Source organism: Mus pahari, chromosome 5 (assembly GCF_900095145.1).
Source record: "Mus pahari chromosome 5, PAHARI_EIJ_v1.1, whole genome shotgun sequence".
NCBI classification, from domain to species: domain Eukaryota; kingdom Metazoa; phylum Chordata; class Mammalia; order Rodentia; family Muridae; genus Mus; species Mus pahari.
The window spans coordinates 66,836,104-66,863,024 of NC_034594.1; the positions used below are offsets into that span (position 1 = coordinate 66,836,104).

General features: G+C 51.4%; 1 protein-coding gene across 5 annotated transcripts in view; it reads left to right on the plus strand.

Annotated features, from left to right (window-relative positions):
* The first annotated feature begins 886 nt into the window (after positions 1-886).
* Agap1 (ArfGAP with GTPase domain, ankyrin repeat and PH domain 1) overlaps positions 887-26,921 on the plus strand; it is a 436,093-nt gene continuing 410,058 nt past the window's right edge. For all 5 annotated transcript variants that reach the window (XM_029539053.1, XM_021197517.2, XM_029539054.1 and 2 more), the window contains exon 1: positions 887-1,252. In XM_029539053.1, coding sequence (XP_029394913.1) covers positions 1,090-1,252 — 163 coding nt within the window. In that variant the 5' untranslated portion in view covers positions 887-1,089. The remainder of the gene's footprint in view (positions 1,253-26,921) is intronic.

Genomic DNA, 26,921 nt, shown 5'->3' on the forward strand with positions numbered 1-26,921 from the left:
CAGCCTCAGGTTTAGTTTATTGATGAAGCGTAGGACCCCCGTGTATCCCACGGGAAGGGAAGTAACTATTCTGCTGGGTTTAGAAAGGAGGCAGAAAGTTGCCAGACGGGGGAGGGGACCCCGCGCGTCGCAGAGGTTTCTTAAGCGCTCAACTGGCAAACAAACAAAAGCGCGGGCGGACGGGCGGGCTCGTGCGCCACCTTCCCGGTACAGAGGCGCGGGGGCTGGCACGGGGCAGTAGGGATAACCGAGAGGGCCCAGGGCTCTCAGTTCGCAGATCCGCGGGCTGTAGCGGCATCCGGACCTCCCGCGGGGCCCGCCCAGTGCTCTGCGACGCGATCGCAGAGCGCACCCCACGCGCGGGCCGGCCGGGACTACAAGTCCCAGCAAGCCCAGAGGCAGCGCGGGGCGGGGTCTGGCGCAATTCCCCGGGATCCGTCGCGCTGGGAAGCGCCGCCGAGGACGCAGCGGCGGCCGGAGGGCGGCGAGCGCGGGCGGGGGCGGGGCCGACGTGGGCCAGAACCCTGCGTGCCAGGGAGGGGGCTGGCCGGGCAGCGGCGGGCGGCGCTCGGAGCGGTCTCCGCGGCTGGCAAGGCGCCCACGGCTCGGTCCCGGCTTGGCGGACGGTGCAGGGCAGCTGAGGGCCCCGGCGTGCGCGGTAGCGCGGCACTCACAAGCGCGCGGACCCAGCCGCAGCCGTGCGCCCCGGAGCAGAGCGGCCACTGCCCGGGGGCCTCGGCCCTGGCGCTCGCAGCGCCGTGCTGCCTGCGCTTTAATGGCTGCTCGGCCGGCCGGCGCGTAGGGGTGCGGGCGGCTGCGGCGCGGGAAGGCGCCCGAGCGAGCCTCCTCCGCGGCCGGCCGCGCTCCATGGCGCCGCGGTCTTCCCGGACGGCCCGCTGACCCGGGACGCTGGTCCCTGCTATGAACTGAGCCCCTCTACTGCTTCATCCTCTGCGTTCTTTTCTTGCGCCTCCTCGGCTCCGTGCTCCCCGGGGGCTGCGGCGCCCCGGGTCTCGGTGGCCCGCGGGGCTCCGGGGCGCGGGGCGGCGGCGACGGGGGGCGCGCGGCTTTGGGCGCCGTGCCTGCACCATGAACTACCAGCAGCAGCTGGCCAACTCGGCTGCCATCCGGGCCGAGATCCAGCGCTTCGAGTCGGTCCACCCCAACATCTACTCCATCTACGAGCTGCTGGAGCGCGTGGAGGAGCCGGTGCTGCAGAACCAGATTCGGGAGCACGTCATCGCCATCGAAGGTGAGGGCCAGGCCGCCCGGGGCTTCTGGAAAGCACGGGGGAACGGGCGCCCCTGGCGCGGCGGGGTGTGTGCGCGCGTGTGTGCTTGCGTGTGTACACACGCGGCTGCCCGGCGAGAGAGCACTGCGGTGCCTCTTGTCTCGCAAGGCCGGCCAGTCTGCCAGGGAAGATGGATTGTCAGCGTTCATTTGATAATGGACAATGGAGTCTCCTGTGAGAAAGTGGCACGGTGCTGCTGCGTCCGGGGCGGCCCGCATGTCCCGTCCGGGCCCAGCAGACGCCTGGGGGCAGCTGCTTGGGATGGCGCCACTCGATCCGTGACAGGTTATCAGGCCCGGCCTGAGCGTCTTCCGTGGACGTTGAAGATGTGTTTTGAGAAGCGCTGCTGCTGGGGATGCTGTTCCGGCCAGCTTATTCAGTTTGTTCATGGCTGCCCCCCCCCCCCCCAGCTCGCGGATACAGGGGAGGCATCTGGATTTGGCACATGTAGGAAGCCAGTGGGACCCAGGCAGCATCATGTCCCAGTGCTGCTGATCGACCTGGCGTTGTACAAACGCTGGCCGTTTTGTACTAAAGTCCTGAGGCAAATTATAACCCTTCTTGGGAGGCAGGACACCTTGATACTGTCTTGCTGAAGGGGGCACTTTAATCCACCGGCCACTTGAGAGCCACCCAAGTGCTGCCTGTAAGCCTGTGTTTGCACAGATCACTGTTCTGAGCCCCCAGTGTCAGGCAGGGCAGTATCCCTTCAGCGGAGGATGGAGCCGTCGGCTTTGCCCTGGCTTATGCTTTCTTTGGACTTCTCATGGCTCCCGTTTCTCTCCTGCTAGATGCCTGACCTGTTTCCTTGGGTTGTTTCTCCGGGCCTGCCATCATTTACCTGGGGGAGCAGGTGGCATCTAAGTGGGTAATGTGTCATATAGTTCAGCCAGTGGATTAGCAGCCTATCCTCTTGAGTTGCTGTTGGCCAGTGACAGTAAAAGGCCTGCAGGTGGCTCGTCCTAGTATAATACTGCGCCTGCCAAAGGCTGGTGAGTCCTCTGTTGAGGGCCATGGGAACCTTCCAAGTCCAGCAGGAGTGTGTTCAAAAACAGGTGCAGGTACTGCCCTGGGCTCCTCCCCCGACTCCTCCCCCTGTTGTGAGAAGGCCTCTGCCCCCAGGAAAGCTTGGCTCCCGTGTGTTCTGAACTTCTCACCCTGAAGTATTTGGGTTTAAAACTTGGCTGCTTGGATGGAGATGGTGGAGGTTCTGTTGCTGATCCTCTTGGCATTTGGCAGCCTCATGTACTTGAACCACGTCCCAGGCAGGCTGGAAGGCTGACTAACTATCCACAGGATATATTGTAGTTCTGGGGGAGGGTCCAAGCAAGCTTCATCCTTATGAAGGACTGGCTCTCAGTGCACCTGGGCCCCCTGAGAGTTCACGGCTGCCTGCGGTGGCTTCAGATGCTTCCAGACCCGCTAAGAGGCACGACTTCTTCTGTGTGGCATGGAGTCTTGTGGTGTTGAGGAGGGCACTGTCTCCCCTCATCTTTCCCCCAGCTGATGGCGAGGAGACAGAACTGATAGGTTCCTCTGAGAGCAGCCTGTGGGTCCCTGTCAGAAGTGCTGAAAGGTTCTCGTGTTTCTCTCAGATGGCTGCTCAGCGCCCTGGCTGCGTATCCACAAGTCTGATGAAACCCTTTGAAAGCTGGTGCCAGGAATGGCATGCACCTGACTGGAGCTCCGTGCTCTGGAGGAGAGAAAGACCTCCAGCTGAGAGTGTGACTCATTTCCCATTCTTAAAGCTACACTCTAGGGTCTTGTTAGCAGGAGGATGTTCATTCTTTCTTTCGGGTTTTTTTTTTTTTTTTTTTTTTAAATTGTTCTTCCGCAATGATCTCTCCTTGATAGCTCGATACTCACCTTAATAATATGAGTCCTTTTCGTTATAACCCTTGTCATTCTCAGTGAAACCTGAGCTAGTGGATGGCTCATGCTGAAGACTCTGATAAGGCTATTCTTTTGCTTAGGGCTAGAAATGCCTATACTGTGCCAAGTCTGCGGTAAATTCAGTGAGCCCGGAGAAGCAGCGGTGGTATCTGCCAATGTCCTCTGTGCCCTTATCTACAGCGGTACACTGCACAGTTGTGGAGAACTGGAGGACAGATGTTTTGGTATTCACAACAGCCTCACCGCGTAGAGGAGGAGGTGGAGGTTGGGAGGGGTCATGACCTCTGAACTAAGGGGTCAGTCGGGCCCTGGGTCTCTATCTTCCCAAAGTATCACTGTTTCAGGACCTTACCGTGCCTCTTGTAATTAAATCCTAATTCATGGGTTATAACGGCATGGCCTTTCCATGTCAGTTTTAAGATACGGGCAGGTCTTACATCTGCTACTTCGGTGTTTGGCATAGTGAGAGGGTTGCCAAGATGTGGTAGCATGATGGTCTTGGGTGAGAAGAGGGCAGTTTTTACTGGGAACCTCATGCATGCATGTGTGTTTTGATCATCTCTGCCTCCCAGTCACTTCCCATTTCCCCTCCCAACTTGATGCGCTTCCTTACTCTCGCCGTTACAAACACAGGAGCCCGTTTACTGCATATGTGCACCGGTGCAGGATTGTCCACTGGAGCATCGGTTGCTCTTTTAGGGGCCACATCCTTGAAGAAAACTGACTCTTCCTCCCCAAAGCAGTCATTAAGTGCCAGGCGCTCCTTGGCTAGGGGCGAACCCTTCCCTGTCTATGCTGGGATTTTGGCAGCCTTGGTCTTGTGAATGCTATCATTTGTTCATGTGCCCAGTGCTGTCGTGTCCAGCGAATCCTGCTTCAGTGTTGACATTCACTGTCATCTTTCTGACCCTTCCTCTGCAAGGATCTCTGAGCCTTGGTGAGAGGGAGCGAGCGTTAGACAGATGTTCCCTTTAGAGCTGGTCACTCCCCAGTTTCTTATGTTCTGCATATTGACCAGTTGTGGGTGTCTATTAATCTCTCCTGCAAAAAGAAGCTTCTCTGATGAGGGTTGGGAGCTGTACTAATCTAAGAGTATAAAGATTTATCAAGGGGGGCAGTTTGTTATTCTGTCCCTGTAGGAGAATAATAGTATTAGGTTCTCCTTCAGGCCTATAACCTAGCAGGACATGTGCTTTTGGCCTAGTTAGCAATACCAGACATAGAGTGCATCTTGTAGAACGGAATTTAAATCCAACCGGAAAGTGCTTGGTTACAGAAAGTGGTTGGTTACTCCTATAACATTTGTGCCACTAATGCATATATTGCCAGGTGCCAGTGGATATATCTTGGTAGGCTAGTCATTGTTATAGCTTGAGAGATCCACAGTTGGGTAGAACTGTCAAATATTTTTAGTTCTTGGTCGCATAAATAGAACCTTCCCCCACTATGACTGCTGGCTAGTGGGGATGAAACCCCAGGTCAGTACCAGCCTGATTTCTTCATGTCTAACGTATGTGGTGTCCTCAGCTATAGGGCCTACTGTCAGATTTAGAAGTTAACTAAGAATGACAGCCGTAGGTTATAAGGAGTGTCTATTTTAGGAGTCTGTGGCATCCCACAGTAACTTTTGGGGGGCCTGGAGAGATGGGTCAGTGGTTAAGAACATTACTGTTCTTCCATAGGATCTAAGTTCAGTTCCCAGCATCCATGTCTGGTGGATGCCTGTAACTCCAGCTCCAAGGGCATCTGATATCCTTTTGGGCCCAACCAAATGTGGATACCTGCAGACAGACACAGGTATATGCAGACACAACGTGCACATACACTAAATTTGGATAGTTGTGTCTTCATTGATGCTGAACTGGGAAGGCATTGCCTTGGTGGTACAAGGTGACACAGGCTTGGAGACCATGACTAGAGAGTGTGTGGGACCACCACAGTAACCAAAGTGAGACCCTATCCCTGTCAGATACATTCAGGTGTCTCCTTGTGATGTGACTAGTAAGCATGAGAAATTATAAAACATGAATCTTTCAGGAAAGGGTATGCCTATCATTGGAAATATTTTTTAAAAAAATCACTTGCCTCACAAAACCAAACCTGTCATTTCCCAAGCTACCTACCTAGTCAGCCTTTCTCCCCTCCGTGGCCCCTTATCAAGGCCTTTGGATTGTCATGACAGGGACTTTTCAGCCTTAGGGGACTTTTGAAGAAACCGTTTCTGTGTTGACATTGCACGCCAGCATTTGGCTCTGCCATAGTGTCTTTAAAACCTTGCTGTTTTCTGCCATCTCCATGATTGTTTGCTCTTGGGGTGAGGAACAACCTTGGAAAGGAGGAAGATGTTTCAGTTGCTGAAACATTCAGCTGTCTCAGTGAGTCGATTTTGCCTTTCTTGGAAAATAAAGACAGACAAAATGTTGTAAGAGCCCACTGAAATCCCCAAATGACAATATGTTGAGGATACTGTCTGTAGGCCCGGGACACATGTGATTTTCATTCTCAACCCTGTTTAAAACACGATCTTTAAAAAAAAAAAAATCATCCAACTTTTTCCCTAGGTTTCTTTTTTTCTTACTCTGAGAATATTCTTGACTCCTGAATCTTGGCCATTTAAGGAAACATTAATGATTAGTTTCACACTGAGCCCAGCAGATTTCTGGGGGTGTCCTGCAGGGGCGTGGTCTGCTGTGGGATGTAGCATGTGCCATCCCCGGAAGTGAGCCTGGGACCTGCCTCACCTCCATCAAGCCTCCTGCGTAAGCTTTCCTTTCCCTCTGGTGAGTCAAGGACTCTGGGGTGGATGGGTTGAGGTGTACCAGCCAACCAACTGTCTGTTAAGTAAAGCTTGTTGCTCTTTTAAGGCTACAGCCTCTGTTAGCAGTCATTGTAATCCATGTGTGAGCCTAGGGCTCGCTCATTCAGCCCAGCAGTACACTTCCAGACATACCAGGCACTGCTGGGAAACCCAACCAAGTCTCTCAAGTTGAGACACCTCCCCACCTCCATCACTGTTCAGTGATCTGTATACCTGTGTTCTACCCTGGTCCACCACAGGAGGACTAGAGGTGGGGGGAAGGGCACCGTCCTTCCATGTCCTCTTAAGTAGGCATATGTGCAAGTTTGACGGCTCTTTAGTGGCATCTTAAGCCCCAGCATTTGGGAAATCTTGGAAGAAGATAGCAGGGAGTCTGCTCAGTCCCATGATGCATCTGTGTTGTTGAGCATCTGTGCCTACCGGAGTGCGGGATACTTAACCCATGTTATGCTGGTTTATCGTGTGGTAACCATCCCAAAACATGGCTACTGTCCTGTTGTATGACAACATTTTTCCTGGGAAGATACAACACACTCACCACAGAGAGGGATCTATCCCATGACAGACCAAAGTAAAGATATACCACCAAAGTCCAACTTGAACCATTGAGTCTTATTGGGGTTACTTACAGGAGTTTGGGTGAGGGGGTCTCTTACAGGAGCAGAAATGACACAAAGCTAGCTGGTCTGGTCTCAGAGTCTTTTTTGTAGCTTGGTTTGCCTGAGAGGAACTCTCTGGCTTTTTATTGCTTACTCTGGGAGGGAAGGAGGAAGGGAGGGAGGGAGGGGCCTAGTGAATCTGATTAGTTTCAGGGACTTTTTAGAGCTGTTTTGAGTTGTTCCCCTAACTGTTTAAAAGGTTTTACCTGCAGGATGGGATGCTTCAATCTCAGAGGCAACTGTTTCATAGCACAGTTCTGCAACCTAGTAGGTTATCTGAAATGAGCTGCAGAGGTAGCGGTAGAGCCCCTGCTGTGTGTAGTTCCCATAGCTGCCTGTCTTAGATTTGACCAAGGGAGAGACAGGTTTGAGGATGCCCCAAGTAACCAAGGCATCTTGTTCACTGTAGAGTTGGCTAATGCAGTAAGCTTGGTAAGAAAGAGTTTGTTTAATCTGGTTGCTGCAGGAGTGTATGTTTAGGGAAAAAGTTTCTTCCTGCTGCCACGGGTGGGTCGCCTTTCCCTTGGCTTCCATCTGCTGTGCTGGTGGTCATATTACAGGTGTATATACAGGCTTATTCAGAGGCGGTGGTTTCACCTATTGCTTCCCATTGAAACCTCATTCCCAGCCAGAGCTGGATGCTCTCACAATATGGTAGCTTTTAGGTATGCCATGGATACCCCTTCCCAGAGACACTGTGAAGACTGGTGCGGGTCAATGTTAGCCACAGCTGGCCCTGCCTCCCTGGAGTTGAGACCCTCCTGCTCCTGTGCCAGCTGCCCTTGGCTCAGCTACCTTGCAGCTTCCAGCTGGGAGAGCTTGGAGCTCCCAAGGGCAGATCTCAGGCCTTGCTCACATTTGAGTCTTTGGTGCTTTGGTGGGTCAGTATCTGTGATTGATGAATGCCCTGCACTGGCATTGGACAGCCATTTCATTTTGAGCCTTCTTGGGGGTGTGAACTGAGTTATCCTCCTGCAGAAGTGAAATCTTGTCCCGAGTGTAGAATTTGGGGTTGGGCAAGTTTTGGGTGGAGATGACTAGCTCCATAGGACTGAGACATTATGACTGTGTGTGTGTGTGTGTGTGTGTGTGTACTTTTTGTTGTGGGGAAGGAGAAGCTTGATAAATCAGTGGTTGTAAAGTTGGTGGTTCTTTCTGCTGGGAGCCGGTTAAATTCAGAGAATTAGACTGACCCAGAGGGATCAATGAGTGACAGGCTGTGTCACTGATGTCATGGAGACTGTCACTCAGTGGTTCTCAAATTTAAGTGGGTAAGCAGATGACATTGAGGGCTTGCAGAAACAGATGGCAGCCTAGTCTCTGGTTCTGTAGGACTGGGGTGTGCCTGGGCACCTGTGTTTCGAGGAAGATCTGCAGTTCAGAGACCCCATTTTGAGTAGAAAAGAGGAAAGGACGCTTTCTCTGGCTGGGCACTTGTTCTGGCCTGCGGTGTTCACAGCCAGCATTGGGGTCCCTACCCATTGCTTAGGAAGTTGCTAATGTCAAAACGTTTGGATAATGGGAAGCCAGTTTGATTGGTTTCTTTTTATTCATTTATTTATTTATTTATTTATTTTTTATTATTTTCTTTATTTACATTTCAAATGCTATCCTGAAAGCTCCCCATACCCTCCCCCCTTGATGGGTTTCAAGTGCAAGTTCACCTTGCCTCCATGATGCTCGTAGAAGACTGAGTGTAAGTACCCTCTGAGTGCGGAGTTTTGGAGGTCAGAGGGACAGCAGTCCTCCTTAGCAGAGGGTCCAGTAGAGAGTAGAATCCCCTGGTGCCTGACTTCCTCCTGGGTCACAGGCTTCATCCCCTAGCTTTTGGAGTGCAGCCTTGTGCATATTTAGATGGGTTCACCAGGCTTTGGTTTCTGATAGTTTCTTTCTTTCTTTCTTTTTTTTTTTTTTTTTGATAGTTTGGTAGGTGATTCATTTGTCATCTCCATTTCCTAGCATAGAAATCCTCTATCTGTAAGAGAGCTGAGGCGGCTGCTGCTGCTGCAGCATGTTGTCAGCCTCTCACAAGCGCCTTGGAGGAGGAGCCTGAAGGAAGTGACTCAGAGGGAAGAGAGGCAGGTCCTGCCGCTGGAGGGACACAACAAAGCCTGCGGCCCTGTCACTGCCACTTCTGTTGATGTCCAAACCAGACTTTTCTGCTGCTGCAACCAGATCCCTTGCTTGGCAGCCTTCTTCCTCTGCAGGCCCTGCAGGTTTTTATTGTTTGCCGGTTTCACCCTGGCTGGCTGCAGCTCCCTGGGCTTTTTGTTTTTAAGTAATAAAAAACTTAAGATTATGCATTTTTCTAATTTCTTGCTTCTTTTCTCCCTCCCTCTATAACCCCCCTGTTGCTGCCACTTCTCTCGAATTCATGACCTCTTTCCTCTCTCTCTCTCTCTCTCTCTCTCTCTCTCTCTCTCTCTCTCTATCTGTGTGTGTGTGTTTATCCTTAAAATACATAAATAAAACCCGCTTAGCTTGTGTAATGTTGCACGCACACACACACATACACTCACATACACACACACACACACACACACATACACCCCTGATTTCAGGCCTGGCCACTTGGTGCTGGCTAACCTATTGGGCTCTTTCTTGGGAAGCTATTTCTTCACTCAGCATTACCTAGTTACCTATGGTTTTTTTTTTGGGGGGGGAGGGGTCTGGGGTTGAGGCCTTGTGAGCTTCCCCTCTTCAGCAGTAGCAATCTGCTGGTGTTATCTTTATTTACATCGTGTTCAGAGAGTCATGTTGGTGAGACTCCATGGGTGTTGATTTTCTGACATCTCTAGGAGACACTACTTCATGGCAAACTTCTTGTTCCTCTGGCACTTACAGTCTTTCTGCTCCCCAGACCCCCTTCCTTCCACAGTGATCTCTGAATCTCAGGGCTAGGAGTTGTGTTGTAGATCCATCATTCTGATTGACTCTGCATTTTGATTGATGGCAGTTTTCTGCAGTCTGATTGCCAGTCAAGTTTCCCTCATGAAGGTGAGTACTGCACTTGCCTCTGGGTATGAGGGTACATATTTAGAGTTATTTAGTGAGTATGCTGGTTTAAGAAAGTGATAGTTTAGGTTCTCCTCCTTCACTAGCCTTGGATGGTTGGCTTGGTTTCTGTTTCAGGCATGATCTCCTACTTGTTGAGTGGGCCTTAAGTCCAGTCTGAGAGCTGTTGGTTACTGCCAGGCTGTGGGTGCCACTACTGTCTCCCCGAGGGTTACTGTGCCATGTGTCTGTTTTGTCATAGCTGGGTAGGACTTTTGGTTGCTTCCTTCCGTTGGAAGCTTACATGACACCTTCTGCTACCATAAGAACTAGTCCTAAAGGAGGAGACTTTCAGGTCAGATCCAGCTTGGGTCCTCTTCGTCCTATGTCTGAAGTTCATGGATGTCTTCAGTAGGAATTTACCTTCTGCCTCTGGGGGTAACCAAGGGCAACAGTCATAGCCTGTACTGATTTGGGAGTCTCTTGGACAATCCTGAACAACTCAGAGAGGGGTTCTCGGGTCAGGTATTGAAGTTTTTGTTAGATGGTCCATGACGTTGGAGGGAGAGTTATTAGCCCAGATGGGAAAATTTCACTGCCACTATTTATGTATATTATACACCAACTCGCATCTATTACAAGCCTTTCCAGGTAGGTAATAAATAGTGTAGTTCCTAATGACTTTTCAAACAGCCTTACTGTTGTCCCCCCTTCCCCTCCTGCATTACCTCCCTTCTTCCCCAGTTAGAACCTTTTCTCTTTCTCACCTCCCATCAGATCACTGTAGCCACTATTCCCCTCTTTCTTGGTTTCGTGGAATGGTTCCAACACTCAGACAGACCTGTGTCCCCACTGTGCCCCCTTCCCTCTGCATCCCCAGCTTAGGCGATTGAGTCTGGGAAAGCCGGATGAGGCTTAGTTATTTTTAAAGCCCAGGTTTGGGGTTCCGATCTGGTGCTTAGCTGCATAATTCCTCCTCTTTGTTAAGTACCTTTCTCTGAGGAAGCAAATGCACTCTGCAGATGTTAATCTCTGACCTTTGCAGCATCTGTTACTTCTGTTGTGGGGTTGGAGAAGAAAGGCTTTGTGTGGTACTGCGGGGAGCCCTGGCCTCTGATGTGGTGGGAGGAACTTTTGATACCCCTTGTCTAGTGCTCTGGAACCTGGACCCAGCCATGTGCCTTTCCTGAGATTGGAGATGCCTCACGGAGAGGGCCAGTGTAGTCTTCTAGCTGCAGTCTCTTTACCTTACTGCGCTGTCTGCTCACAGTTGACCAAGGCCAGAGGTCAGAGGGGCATCAGGGTTGTGTCTGGGGCTAGGTGGGTAGGGGAAACAGAAGAGGTTGTTAATGGAGCCTTTGAATAACCAGCCAAATAGCTTGTTTGCGTGCAGGGTCGGGACATTTTCCATAGAGAGCAGACTAAATATAGGCCTGAGGGTGGGGACCAGGACCCAAGAGGGGGCTGTCATCTCCCTGGTATTGTTTCTTCCTCTGTAATCAGGACTCCACCAGCCCTGAACAGGTGGCCACCCTGCCCGCTCTGGGAGCAGATTGGGTTTTTGTTTAAGCAGGCTCATTTGCACATTTCACACTTCTCCCGCTGTTTGGTAGGGATTGTCTTTTTCGGGCTGCAGTGTTGGAGTGTTTGTTCAGTGTTTCTATACAAGCAACTGTCTCATCCTTCAAGCTGCTCATGGTGGCTGCCTGTCGTTAGCATCATGGGTAGGAGCTTTTAAGGGTGGGGGACACTTTGCTTCTGGGAGAAGAGGTCCAGATACTTACTGCCGTCCTCAGCCGATGCTTCTAAACAGTCCCGTCGACGTTCAACAGGCCCTAGCAAATTGGACCAAGCTGGAAACAGCCTAGGGCAGGCTTCTTCTCACCTTAGTAGTCTCAGAGCACAGTCTAAAAGAGGAAGTGGTCATTCTGGGAATGTTTGCTTTCAGCGCAAGCATTTTAGGTTTACTTAACATGGACATATAACCAAGGATGTTTGAGGAGAGAGCCCAGCATGAGTCGTTTCTGTTTTCACAAGAGTCCCCACACACTCAGTACTGGGGGCATGTATTGATTACACGTTTGTCATTACAGGGGCAAAATATCTGACAAAACCAGTTTATTGTGCCCTCAGTTGAAGGGTGCAGTCTATTGCAGCAGGAAGAGCAAGAGCGGTGCCGCCGTGGTGGCAGGAGAGGGAGGCGGCTGTCACATTGCACCACAGTCAGGAAGCAGAGAGAGATGAGTGGCGGCCCTCAGCTGGCTTTCCCCTTTTACATAGCCTAGGATCCTAGCCTGTGGGATGAGGACACATGATTACGTTTCTCTTCTCACCGCAGTTAACCCATTCTGGAAGTTCCCTACACGTGTGCCCAGAGGTCATCTCATAGGTGCTTTAGATCCTGTCAAGTTGACGCTCAGTAGTTACTGTTCCTTTTGTTTTAAAGCTCTGCTGTGTGGCTTCTGGAAGCCTGCTTGCTCGCCTTGGGCAGCGATCAATCGGAGGTCCTGGGCTGCTGCGAGCTAGGCATTAAGTCTGCTCTGAAAAGTCAGTGGCCGGTTCAGAATGAGGGTATTGACAGAGCCTCAGACTCGCTCGCTTTTGGGAGCCCCTTGTTTTGACATATGACAAGGACACCCAAGTAACAGGGAGGGAGGTTTTCGCATACTAATGAAAGTAGACCAGACATGGGTGGCAGGGGCTCAGCTGCACCTTGGGCTTCTCATTCCACTGACAGGCATGTGGGTACCCGGTCTTGGCTCAGGGTATGTTCTCAGGTGAGCCGTTTGCCTGCTTGTATCCTCATTTCTGTCATGTACAGGCTGGAAGGCAAGTAGTGTCTTCTGGTTTTCTCCTCCTGCACACAGCAGCCAGGCCAACACAGCTTAGAGAGTGGGGGAGGGGGGAGGGGGGAGGGGGGTTTCACCTGAGTGCACTGAGGATGGTGGGTGGGCTGGTTGTCCGCCTCCCTGTCTAGAGCTCATCCTCTTCACCATTGGCATTGAAGACTGAGAGGGCAGAGAGAGCCGGCACTCTCCTATCCCTGACTTAGGCATCACAGTTTCACTTCTAGGATTGCTGGGTGACTCTTCTCTCCTTGGTTGAATGACAGCACTGCTGTGCGAGGCTGTTTGTGTATGCACAGTCCTGCAGTGAGCAGCCCTGTCCTTTGGGTGGGACTGGAGTTTATACCCCCTTGGGCTCTGCCTGGCCTGGCCTGGACCTTGTGGGAAGTTGGGGCATGTGGTCAACCTGGAGTCCCCTCACCCTCTTCACCCTGCCCCAGGGTTGAGTGCAATTTTCTTTGGTATTTGAAAGGCAACTGGCTGTGGAGCTTGGCCCCAGCTGTCTGTGGTCCTAATGACAACATATTAACACCATTCAGTTGCTGTTGTTTGTACAGTTAGAGCTAAGACACAAAGGAAGAAAGAGAAGCCAAGTGTTGCCAACTGGATTCTCAGGGGGTTGTTTTCTTTGTTCTTGCTGCTCTGTCCCAGGAGCGGCTCCTCCCCCTCTGTACAGCCCTTACTGTTCTGGGCCAACCAGGAAGGACACAGGACATGGATCAGGGCTGTGTGAATTTCTCCAGTGGCTTTGCAAAGACAAATATTTATTTTGAGGGCTGGTGGTGGGAGGGTCTTGCTTATCCTTACTTTGTTTGGGATGGGACGAGAACTATAGTGTGGGAGCAGTGGGGAGATCTTATCCAGTCCTTGCAGCGGGCGGAGCTACACCCAGGCTGACAGGGCTGGCTGGCAGACGAGCAGGGGAGCAGGAGGGCATGAGAGGCCCATCCAAGTTTACACGGCCTATGTGATGGGAACTGAGTAGGATCACTGTGCAGGGCAGAGCTGGTGGGGCTGTGGGGCCTTGCTCAGGTGGTAGGCAGTGGCCGGGGTGGTGAGTGGTTGGTCTCAGGGCCTGGTAAGGGAGGTGGGGGAGCAGGCAGGGGTTTGGGGTGGGTGGGAAACAGAGAACTCTAAACACTGTAGTAGGAGGGCAGCCTAATAGTGTCTGTGAGCATTGGGGTGACGTAGGACAGGAGGAAGCTGAGGTTTGATTCTGGCAACCTGAGGGGCGGGGAGGAAGGTCGCATGATACTTATGTAGATTTGTAGGTGTGTCTCTGCAGGGATGGCCTTGGAGGTCTGGAGAGGCAGGGACAGTATTGTAGCCTCTTGCTGGTTGTAGATTATTAGAAAAGTGATTGAGGTATACATCAGTCTCTTGTGGCTACTGTGGCCTACCTCCATGAGCTGTGTGGGCCCAGAAGTGCTTAGCTGGCTGAGACTGTCCAGGCCACCTGGGTTGGGTTGTAGGGGTCACTGAAGTCTTCTACCAAGCAGACTTTTGTGAAATGCATTTAGTATATGCCACATGGTGCCTGCTTGATGCATCTCTCTGTCAACACCAGGTGTGTATATTTGGTCACATAGAGCTTTAATCCGTGGAATTCCAGCCTTGAGGTACAGGGGTCTGGAGTTTGCTGCTGGCCTGCTGTGAATGAGTTGAGGGTGGGCACTGCAGAGGCTTATTGGCAAGCGTATGCAATGGCCGGATAGAGGGCATTGATATGCACTGAGCCCTCAGCTTCAGCCTGCGGCTGGTTCAGAAAGCTGTCACAGCAGCATTCATGACCGGCAGTCACCAAGGATGTCACAATAGGATTTTTGGGTTGCATGTGGCCTTGCTAGAGAAAGCCATGTTAGAGCCACAGAGCCACAGTTTTGTGGGTAGCCAGGATGCTCTTCCACCTGTGGCCAGAGGCATCTGCTTGCCTTTGCTGTTTAGGGGGTGGTTAGAGTGCATGGCTCCCCGGATGGATGCAGCCCTCCTGTGGGCACCTTTCTCAGCACCCTCTGTCTGTCGTGCAGAGAGTACATCCCACTCAGATAGCTTGAGGTTGGTGTGAGCATGTGGCTTTTTACCAAGTGATTTGGTTGTTAACTCAGTATATCCCAAGGGAGTCTTTTCTTCAACATTTTAAGATGAAAACCTGAAGCGTGCGGAGAAGCTGAATGGCTGCAGGGGGAGTTTTCTCTGCAACCACTGGATGCCCCTCTCTCCGACTGCCTGCAGGGCAACCTAGCAGACACCGTTTTTTTTGTCTGCAGCAAAGTTTACCAAGACAGACCCAGATGTGGCTTGGAGGGCACAGGTCTGCTTGTGTGGATCGGTACAGTGGAGACAAGGTACCCACTTAGTGGGGATTGGATGAGAGAGTGTCTCATTTTTCTGGGGATGCAGATGTAGCATATGCTTGACAGGACAGGTTGTTTTATTGTGTTAACCCTGATACAGTTCACAGAGGAGCCCAGAGGGAAGCTTGTGGCCTGACTTAAGTAACAACCCAGCACAGACACAGACAGACAGACTTACGGACACATGTGCATATACATGCTGGCACACATTTTCTGTTTCTCTTCTGTCTCTGTCTCTGTCTCTGTCTCTCTGTCTCTCTGTCTCTCTGTCTCTCTGTCTCTGTCTCTGTCTCTCTCTCTCTCTCTCTCTCTCTCTCNCTCTGTCTCTCTGTCTCTCTGTCTCTCTGTCTCTGTCTCTGTCTCTCTCTCTCTCTCTCTCTCTCTCTCTCTCTCTCTCTCTCTCTCTCTCTGTGTGTTTGGAAGGGCTCCACATTTGACCTTGGTGGCTTGGGGTGTCCTGGGACTGCTTTTATGAGCGGATGTTCTGGTGCAGAGCAGAGAGCTACCCTCGTAATACCGCGACTGATTTCTAGAAGCACACTAACAATGCCTTTAGGATCACAGTTCTGGCTCTGCCTGCTCTGCTGGGTAGAGAACACACAGACCTGCAGGTCTGGCATAGACCCTCTCCTGTTACCACATTGCCAGAGGGCCCTGAGGAAAATGATTGTTCCTCTCTACCTCCATTTCTGTATCTAAGACCCATGGGGTTGGACTTGAGTCTTTTTACTTTTATATTTTATTTTCTTTGAGACAGAGTCTCATGTATCCCAGGCTGGCCTCAAACTCCCTGCATGGTTGAGGATAATGTTATCTCCCCAGAACCCCCCCTCCCCGTGCTAATCAGGTCCTGTCACCCACCATACCCAGTACTGCTGTTGTTAGTTGTGATTTGAGTTGGGCTTTGAACTTTTGATCCTTCCGACTGGATGGTGTTGGGGTTACTTGTGTTAGCCATCACACCTTGCTCCAGCTCGGCTTTTAAGAGTTCTTCTGCCTCTGAAATGACACGTCCATGACTCCTTTGTTCCTGAACTCAGGACTTGATTGACCGGGCATGGTTGGAATTATGAGAGGCTAGCCTGCTCTAGTGTATCTGACCCAATGTTACCCATAGGCCCCCTCCACAGCCAACAGAGTCGGGGAGGAATGTTCAGAAAGGAAGAACACACACTGTGCGTGCCTGTCGTGTGTGTGGCATGTGGCTCCTAGAGACACATGTGTCTTGTGTATGGTATATACCCAGGATCTCGCTGGAACACCTGAGTGTATGCACAGGGACTGCTGAGGGGACAGCCCAGGGATAGTCATTAGTGTCTACACTAGACCTTGTGCACCAGGCTTGTATCAGGTGTGAAAGCTTAAGCTGTGTGTGTGTGTGTGTGTGTGTGTGTGTGTGTGTCTATACCTCTCTGTGAGAGCCAGGGCAAGTGTCTGTCTTATTCTCAGTTGGATCCTAGAGCCTGGCCCTGTGTCTGTGGCAGGTGTGTACTGACGAGACAGGATGAGTCCTGTGGTGGCTCGTGTCACAGGGCGCTCTGCATCCTGTAACCAAATGTAGACTTTCGAAACAGCACCTGCCTTTAGGTTTTGTAGGAAGAAGCCATGCCAAGCTAATTGTGGCAAACTTTTCCATAACCGAGTCTAGAAGATCCCTTTTCCATGGTTACGGTTACCTTGGCTCTTGTTACATAACTCCCATTAGATTGAGATTCAATCGAGGGTTCCGTTGTTTTTTTTTTTTTTTTTTTTTTAAATATGACCTAAGTCACAAGACTAAGCTATCCTTTATTTATTCTGAACATAAAACTCGGGGTTTTCATTAGGTGTTCGAGTTTATTTGAGAGGCTGTAGACTGTGATGTCACGGAAATGTTCTTGGTCAAGGCTGCCAGGATTCAGGGCCACAGGACAGACAAACTCTGTCCCTGAGTCTAGATTCTGGTTCTTTGTCCTTAAGAGCCTTCCTTGGACAGATGCACTAGGTTAGGGAGGGGAGATAAACAGACTGCACCCCTCCACCCCTAATCTCAGGGAACTCTACTCCCAGGGATGGGGAACCCCCTGTGTGTGACGATCTCCCCTGAGCTTAGAGGGGCCATGACTCCTCCTTCTGGGGTTCACATGTAGCAAGCAGTCTACTGTTTCGTATGTAGAGCTCTGCAAAAAGCAGCTTGGCCAAGTGTGTCTTGCCGTGCTGAGTCTGTCCCCTGCGCCTACCTCCCCAGGGTTTACATTCTCAGCAGTCCTTAGAAGAGAGGGTGTGAGCTTTCAGAGAGCAGGGCCAGGGCCAGGGAGAGGGCAGCTGCCAGGGTGGGCAGGGTTGGCTCCCAGGATCAGGTCTGCCCCACCAACAGAGACTGGTTTTGCCTTGTAAATGATAGCATTGCCTGCAGGCATCTCTGACAGCTGCTCCTGCTTCTGGATTCCAGAAATTTCTATCAGACACTTCATGTACTGCTCCCTTTCCTCTCATTTCCCCCCTTTTTTCTATTGCCCGCTGACCCCATATGCCAAGGCCTTTGTCACCTGGGCCATCCCATGATGGGATGGTGGACCCCCCACTTTCAGGTCAGGCACCCCATGGCCATGTGAGCTTGGCAATGACGGAAGCAGGATCTGAACCCAGGATCATCAATACTAGCCACAACAGCCAAACAACACCACAAGTGAGTGAGGCTGGCCTGAGAGTCTGCCTCCCTCAGCTCCACACGCTCTGCTCTGTAAACTGTGCTGCTCAGGGTTCCGCAGAGGCAGCAGCAGGGCTCCTTTCTCAGAGGTTTGCTGGTGGCTGAGCACCACTGTGACTGAGGGTTTCAGTTGCATGAGGAGGAGGCACATGGTAAGCTGGCTGCCTGCAATGACAGGTTCTGCAGTCTAGGAGGAGGGAGGATTTCCAAAAGCTGTGCCTTTGAAATGCACCTGGCTGGCAGCTCTCTCTCACTGTTGAGACCATAGCTTGTAAGCTCAAGCCTCCTCACACACACGGTGGCATTAATAATAAAGACGCCAGTGAGCAGTCTGGTGTACTGTGTACATGGGGAAGCCAGAGGTCATCCTTGGATGTCATTCCTCAGGAATTTTGGCCTCTCACTGGCTAGCAAGCCTTGCGGGGGGAGGGGGGTGTCTGTCTCTGCCTTCCCAGTGTTAGGTTTATAAGTGCATTTCCACGTCTGCTCCCTTTCAGGGACTGCCGGGACTAGAACTCAGACCCTCAGGCTTGAGACTAACTTCGATTACCAACCAAACTCCCCTTTTAACAGCTGTAATCCAGACCTGTAATTATAATTGATGGAAATCAATGTCCTCATAATGAAAGGGGTGCACATGAGGTTGTAGAAGGGAGGTGACTGGTAGAAATGGCTGTCACCACGTCAGCAGGGTTAGCACTTGCCCCAGCCTGCTGCCTGGGTGGGAGGAGGAGATGAGGCCGCGTTACCTCATACCCTTTCGTTGGTGTCTGAAAGTGGAGGGTCCCACCTGTGTGCCCTTCCCTGGCTTGGAGCAGGACTGGCCTGGAGGTGGCAGGTGTGCAGGGTGCAGATGGTGACTGGCTTAGCTTTACACCTGCACTGCTCTGTCTGCGTGCAGCTGGATTCTGTGACTTGAGGGATGTCGCTCATGTCCTGCAGGCGTACGGTTTGATGGCTGTTGACATGAAACCACAGTGGGCTGTGGAATATACCCATGGCCTCTCCACGTTTCCTCACACTCCTGTGCATCTTGCCCTTTCTCCTGACCGTCCGCTTGCCTAGGTTCACTTTCTGTCCTCCTGGATCATTTTGTAGAGCAATGGGTCACGCAGCAGAGGCCCCTCTTTTAGTCAGCTTGCTTTGAAGATGCATCCAACGCGTGTGTCTGCCCCTTTCCTTTTTACTGTAGAGTAATATCCCACTGTCTGGATTTAGTTTTTTTCCCCCCACTCTTGGTGTTAAGGACATTGGCTGACTATATCCAGTTTGTGTCTTTTACAGATGAAGTTCCCGTGAGCAGATATGCGTGAGTCTTTGGACAGCAGGTGCTTCTGTTGCTCTTGGATGGGTATCTAGGAACAGAGTGGCTGGGAGGTATGGTGGGTATGTGTTTAACTTTTAAGAAAGCTGCCAAACTATTTTCCTGTATTGGCTCTCACAGTCTCACCAGCTGTGGGTTCAAGTTCAGCAGGGTTAGCACTTGCTCTCAGGAAGAATTCTGCCGTGCCTTGTGGCTCACAGGTGTACTGCTGGGGTGAGCTCGGCTGGCTGGCTGGCTGTAGGGGGGACCAAGGAGGGGAAAAGGTTGCCATAGAGGTTGCAAAGTATAGACAGGAGCCAGCATGCTTCTCTCTCCCTTCCCTGGTAGTTCAGTTCCCTGTATGTAAATTCGGGTGTTGACTAAGATCTCTTTCCATTTAGGGGTGCAGGGTGTGTTGGGTGTGTAATATGTGTTGTCCTCTCTGGAGCCCTCTGGCAGCATGTAGAGATGTATGTGTTTGTTTTTTGCTTTGGCACAACAAAGGAGGTAATGGTATGCTACTGGCAACTTGCGGGTGGGGAGCAGGGGCATTGCTAAGTAAGCTTAGTGCCCAGGACAGCCTAGAGTTGGTTTGAGACTGGGAACCTGGGACTCCCCTCTGTCTCTGTTCTGCAGTGAAAGGTTTGCGTTGGGAAGGTTGTGTACCTGTTTCAGGTGGAGATGGTGGCCTTTTCTAGGAGGCATGCGTGCCTGTGTGCTGGAGTGACCCAACCCTTCCATATAACCTAGGCTACCTGTGATCCCTGGCTCTTCAGCAAGGACTGCCTGCCCATCCCAGGCCCTGGGACAGAAGCCAGTGCAGCCTGGTTTTTCTAGGAACCTGCTCCCCCCAGTTCTGGGTGACTGCCATAGGTAGACTTTTGACTGAGTTCTTTGATGATTAACCTTTGCTTGGCCAGATCACTGGCTTGTTCTCTGGCTAGGAGCATGCCCCCTGGATACCTTCACATGGAACTCCTTTTGACAACTTGCAGGCTAGAACCTTTCTCTGGTACTTACAGGGGAGAATAAAAACCCATGTGGTTTCCCCAGGTGGGGTCTTTCGTTCATAGAGAGGCCCCTGGAGGGGTTCAGTATATTGGTGTCTGTCTCTCTGTCTCTTCTCCCCCCATCTCTATCTCTCTTACTCTCCCTTTGTGTGTGTCTGTTTCTTTCTGTGTGGGTGTCTGCTTCTCTTTCTCTCTCTGTCTTCTCTTTTCAGTGTGTGTGTGTCTCTGTGCATCTCTCTCTGTGTGTATCTGTTCTCTGTATCTTTTTTCTCTCTCTGTGTGTATCTCTCTCTGTGTTTATGTGTGTGTATGTTTCTCTTTCTGTTTTGTCAGGGTGTGTATGTGTCCATTTCATTCTGTCTCTCCATGTCAGTCAGTCTCTGCCTCTGTCTCTTTCTCTATCCGTGTTTGTCTGCCTGCCTGTCCACCCCCATACTCACCCCCTGCCTCCCATGTCTGTTTGGAGTGGATGGTGACATGCCCGTGTCTTTGAGCCCTTCTTGACCTGACACTGTATCAGCAGTGTTGGGAAGCTACCTTGGATCTTGGTCAAGAGACTGTTTTCCATTTGGAAAATGCTAAGAGCCATGCAGACTTTAGGGTGGGAGCTCGTACCTCCTGACCTGCCTTGCTGTCCTCCCTGCTAGGGCATGCTTTGCTGCATGCCACTGCTGAGCAGATGCCGGACAGACTTCCTGGTTCTTCTGTCTTGTGAGTCACTGCTGTGTGGCTTCTTTGTCTCTTATTGGCGGGTAACCTTTGTACCCGCTGGAGAGCTCGCCTTTGCCTCCCTGCCCAGGTAATAGTGAACATGGATGACTGAGGGCTGTAGCCTCTCAATAAGTGCCTTGGGAGAAATACTCCTTGTCTCTAATCAGAGTGTGGGCCTCTGGCTGCCTGGCACCTCCGCCTGGGCACTCCTTCTGGAGCTGGCACCTGGTCTGATCAAGCTTAGTCTTCAGGGAGTTTTGTGTCAGTTCCAGCGGCTTCTCCTATACTTTTAGTTCACACATGACTTCCTGGCTCTTTCTTGGTACTGGAATAATTCGGATATGATGAAGTTTGAAAAAAGAAGACTGGTCACTTTCTTTCCCCCCTCCATGATCAAGAGGGCTACTCTGAGTGTGGTGTGCTTGCACGCACACCACAGGCTCTGTTTCCCATGGGGTCCCATAGCATGTAGCCACCCTCTGGCCCCCATTTCTCACATGTTTATATAGGGTGTAGTCACCCTGTCTATCAGCATCTTTGGATTTAGCCATCTGTGGGTTGAAAATATTCATAAAGTTGCATCTGTGCTCAAATGTCCTGATCCCAGCCTGTTCCTGAACAGCTCAGCACTGACTTTGCATGTGTGGTTGTAGGTAGCAGGAGCATGCCTGCAGACATCATGCAGATACAACTCATTGTACAGATAGGATTTTAACCCAGTGGGGTTTGGCGTTCTCAGAAGTACTGGAAACAGCCCTGTGGTATTGAGGGGCCACCGTTCGGTTCCTTAGTCCTGGAGGGGTGACCAGGGAGGTCAGGGTGGTGCCTGGGCCTTCAGCTTCTCGTCAGTTCCCAAATAGGGCGCTGCTAGTTTCAATGATCTGGATCCTTCCATCCAGTTGTTATGGTGTGAGGAGTAGGAGGTGGGCCTGAGTCTGGGGACAGAGAAGATTCCTGCCATCTTCCTGCTTATGTGGTAGTGGACCCATGTGTCTTCTTGTGATACCAGTGTCTGGACCCTTCTTCATGCCTTTTTAGTGGAAAGCCCAAAAGCCTGCTGCTGTCCAGCTTTCTTCAGGCCGAATTTAACTCTTCTCCAGTAGTATCAGTTTGTAGTTTTTACTTTGACCCCTAAGGCTGGAGAGATGGCTCAGTAGTTAAGGGTACTGGCTGCTCATACAGGGGACCGAAGTTTGGTCTCCAGCACTCATGGCTGCCTGAAATTGGAGCTCTTGGTAGTTCCGTGTCTTTGTCTTCATGGGTGCTATGACCATGCACATATCCTCACACACACACGCCTGTACATGGTAATGCATCTCCATGTGAATGTGTGTGCAGGCTGGGTGTCGTGTCCCGAAGGCTGGCTACACTGCTGGGACAGGGTCTCTTACTGGCCTGGAGCTCCCCAGTCAGGTCAGACTGACTACTGGCTATTGAACTGCAGCCATCCTTCTGTCTCCAGCCCTCCACCCCCAGCACTGCAATCACAAGTACAATCACGTGCAGCTCCCCGCTAGGTCCTGGAGATCAAATTCCTGTCCTCACGCTTGCAAGGCAAGTGCCTTATGAGTTAGCTGCCCTCCCTACCCAGCCTGGGTTTTCCTACTGTTGATGTGTATATTTCATAGCCTTGCATTAGTGTCGGTGTGACCAAACACCGGTGACTCTGCAAACCCCCACCTTTGAATGCCATTGTGGTATGCACACACACTTCTTCCTCAGAGAACGATGTTTTTGACCAACAACTTAGTCCATAAATAGATCTGAGAGTATAAAACTAGCTAGGCCTTGCTCTGCCCAAGCCTTTAAAAGGCCCACTCGGGCTTCCAGAATGAAATGGCATTCTTGGCCTTGCCCCGAAGGCTTTTGAGGATAAGTCACGAAGCAAATAAAGAAAAAAAAATGTAGTCACCCAACAGAACACCCGGGCCTTTGTAAGGGGCCTGTCTGCTCTTCAGCCTCCTCTTGTCTACTGCCTATAGACTCACATCTAGGGGATAGCACCTGTAATTCCTTCTGGCTGGCTCCTATCTGCCCCAAGCTTCGGGTTGGGCTCAGGGCCATGTGTGTCCTGACTCTTGGTGGACTGTATTCTATTCTAGTAGTTAGTAGAGATCACTGGTTCCCTGAGTCATGCAGATGGCTCCTGATGGCTGAGCCAGCCAGGGTTGGGCCTGGGGATTCATGTGACTGTGCCCTTTGTTTTAAGGGTGACTGCACATATGCACCTAGCAAGGGGTCAGAGTGCTCAGGGACTGTGGTCATGTGACAGGGACAGCGTCTCACCCAGGACTTGGGCTTGCAGAGAGTGCCCTGTGGAGCCTGGCTGTTGTGGCACCCTCTGTGGCCTTGAGCACTACTTGTACCTGTGTGGTGACAAGGACTGAGGTTCTGTAAGGAAGGGACCATTTGGTAAGGCTGTGTGCTCAGGTTGCTGAGGTTGCCATGACTGCCACTGAGGGATCTTTTCGTTGGGACTTGTCATAAGAATTTATGGCACTAAGTAAAGGCCTCAGGAAGTCTCAGGTGGAGGAAGTGGCTCACCTGGCGGAGCGCTTGCCTACCAGGCACAAAACCCTGGGTTAGAGCTCCTTAAGTTGGATGTGCTGGTGCACATTTGTGGTCTCAACACTTGGGAGGCCAAAGCAGGAGGATTAGAAGTTCAAGGTTGGCCTTGGCTGCATAACCAGTTTGAGGCAAGATGAGCTATATATGAAGCCTTGTCTCAAAAAAGAAAAGAAAAAAGGTATCTTTCCTGTAAGCACACACTTCTTGCTTTAAGGGCATTGGGGATGACTTACCTCCAGCTAGGGACTAGTTGGGTCCATGACTAGAAGTATAAGAAACTTATTCTGAAGACTGCAAGATGACCTAGGGTTTAACCTGGGGGGTGGAAATTAGCTTTGACCAAAGAGCCATTGGGATGAACTGAACTTGGGATCCAAGGGACAGGCCCAAGCCCCTTGGATCATCAGGGGACTATTTGAGTTAACTGTTCCCCTGGGTTCTGCCCGTGTTTGATTGGGCAGTACAGGGCAGGGAAGGGCAGGAGAATTTGATTGATAGCTTCATCAGAATGGCAACAGAGGAGAAAAGAGCAGGCTGGGGCTTAAGAGAAAATTCAAAAGGGCTCCAAAGGCTAGGGTACAGAGCAGCAGGATCTGTTCATGGTAGACTTCCTTACCGCCCACGGCTCTTCTATCAGCGGTGAGGAGGTCAACAGGAGCTCTTTTGCACATTCCCCAAGTCCGGGGTTATGGTGTACTTCGGCCAGAGCCGGGTGGGCTGTTGAGTGCCACTTAGTAGAGCATTTGAGGCAGGGAGCGAGGAGTGCTGTATTGGTGATGTTTAGCACAGGTATGTAAAATAATCCTGAGCTCACAACATCTTGAGCTCCTTATAAACAAAGCTTGGAGGTGACATTCAGAGAGAACTGGGTAAAAGGTGTTGTTGTTGTTGGGGTCCTAATGGAAACGAGACACCCTTGCGGGAGGGCAAGTGGCTTTTGGGTCTGCCAAGACCAGTTGTAGGGACGAATGTGGCTTTCCCAGATGGAGGGTGGTGGACTGTTCCTAAGCTCAGGTGTGGGCTCTTGCTTATGGGCCCTTCAGGCTGTGGTGCTGTTGAAGTGGGTGTTCCTATTCCCTTGGCTCCTCTTGGCTGGGCTCCTGTCTTCCCTCCCAGACATTTTGGTCACAGTCTGCTGTCTTCCCATCCGTCTAGCACTTGGCATCCTTCTCCCATGCATATCTGGCAGTTAAGTGCTTGTGGAATGAATGTTTCCTGAATATTCTACTGCTCCTTCCACAGAAATAAACACAGCCAACACTGTGGCTCCCCCCCTTCTCAAGCCTTTTAACTGGACTCCAAAGGAAATGGCTGTGATTGTCCCCTGTGCCCTAGAGAACAATTAGTGGTGCCCCAGGCCATTTGCCCACTCTGGGGGTAGGGCAACAGCGGGCTAAGTTGGTGTCTATTCTTAGCTTGTGCCCCTAGCCTCTTGTCACAGCCAGAAACCTTGGGTGTTGGTCAAGTGGATGTGGGTTTCCTTAGGAGGTGTTAGATCTGCCTAGCCTGGGGGCAGAGTGTGCAGCTCTTCTCTGTTAGTGCCTTCATCTGAGGCATCTCTCAGGTCTGCACAAGGCAGGCGGAGGCTTTGATTGGCTCTGCAAGGGAAGGATGGCAGGACCACGGGCTGACTGACGGGTGGGCGATGCTCAAGACACTGGGAAGGCTTGGTGTCTGCATGGTACATGTGGTGGCCATGGCAGGATGCCACACCAGGGAGATGTAGAGATATGAAAGCGTTCCTCGTAGCTCTCAGGCTGTGAGTTCAAGAGCTAGGTGCTGGCAGATGTAGCTTCTCTCTAGGCTGCTTTCCTTGGCTAGCATGTGACAGCTTCTCACTGCGTCCTCTCAAGGTCATTTCTCTGTGTATAGGTGGTCTGCAGGCATGTGCATGGGTGCTCGATTTTCTTCCCTCTCATGTGAACATTGCTCATATCGCCACCTTATGACATCATCAATGCTGTTATCTCCATTTCTGCTGGTGTTGGGGCTTCAGTATAGGGCTTTGGCGGAGTACACAGTTTAGTCTATCCATGCCCTCTCTTTCTCCTCTATCACGCATGTGTGCTTTCTGAGGGGGTGACTTGCAGTAGCTCTGTGGGGTTCCTTATTCACTCACACCGACCCTTTATTGGAAGACCATCTTGTCCTTGGGCCCCAACAGCTGGGGTGGACAGGAGACTCTGGCCTGCTGGTCCCACTCTGGAGAGCATTCCTCACACAGACTTTGCGTGTGTGCAGCTAGTACTGTCAACAGTAGTGATTTGTATGCTGTGTGACAAAGTTTGTGCTGTTTAGTTTATTAATTGTTTTAGTCCCCAAAGCAATCCAAAGACATCATCCTCAATTTAGAGATGTCAGAATCTGAGGCTGAGTGCTGGGTCATCTCATGTCCTCTGGGGGCAATATGGCTGATAAAGGGAATGCAGTTTTATACAGTGAAGTACTTGTGCTCATGCGTGCACATGTGCATTGGTTGGTCTACGTATTGCTGTGAGAAAGTGCCCCCTTAAGGTTCCATAAGGAGGGAGGGTTCACTCTGGCTCATAGTTTCAGGGTTCAGTCCATCACGGCAGCAGGAGCTTAAACCAGCTGCTCATGTTGCATCTGTAGTTAGGAAGCAGAGGGTGAGGAAACACTGTGATCAGCTTGCTTTATTGTTTTTATTGACTCGGGGACCCTAGCTGATAGTATGGTACCACCTAACCTTAGGGATCTCCCTTGCAGCTTAGGTTCTACTCGCACATATAGCTCTGTGAGGCTCCAGCAGGTTGGATGGTGCTGGAGATGGACGGTGGGAGAGAGAATCGAGAAAACCGAGGCTGAGAGAGCTGACGGGCGACACCGAGGAGCCTGAGCTGGGGGCGGGAGGAGACCTGTCATGAGGAAGGGCCAACTTTAGGGTGAGTGGGAGTGTGCCTGGTGCACCCGGGCCCCTGAGATTGCAGACATAGAGGAAGTGGGAGACACAGTGAACCCCTGTGCTGTAGAATGCTATCCTCCAAGCTTAATAGTCTTGGTCACAGCATTTGTTGAGTGTTGTACGGAACCCTCAGGGCTTGTTGGTTGTTGGCCTTTCCTCCCAGAAGGAAGTGTGTAGAGATGGCCATCGGACTCTCACCCTGCCTCACTTACTCTGCCCTGTACATCCTAGCATCTGTATTTAATCCCATCTCAATCGCACATGGTGGCATGGGCTTGGGAGGTGATAGACTGGAAGGCGAACTGAGCTGGAGACCCCATCTGTGTGTATACGGGAGTGTCATTATCCACACTGGAGTGAGACTTACCCTTGGTGTAGCTGTTTTGGGGCTACCCATGTAAGTCTAGGTTGGACTTTGATGGAATCATACTTGCTTGGAATCATACATTGGTGCTTTGTAACAAGTGGGAAACCCAGGACAGAATTCCCAGAATACCCCGTGGAAGCCTGCTGTTCCTGGTCGCAAGGAGAGGGTGTGACTGGAGAGAGAAGGCAGGGAGCGAGGGAGCATGGAAATGGCAGAATGGGGACACAAGCCAGTGGAGGAAGAGGAGGAGGAGGAAGAGGAGGCGGCGGCGGCGGCATTTGAGCCGGCTTCTGTTGTCTCTGTAGAGCACATGGAGGTGCAGGTGAGGCCTGGGGCTGACATTTAAGGCTATGTCTTTCTGTGCTTCTCTAGACTATCTTGCGTCCCTGGGCAACTGGTGGGCAGGGGCGGGGAAGGGTGGATTGTTCTGCTTACGTTTGGGATTGGTGGAGATGGTGTGGGTGTATTCATCTGTTTGGACTGTGGTAGCCATAA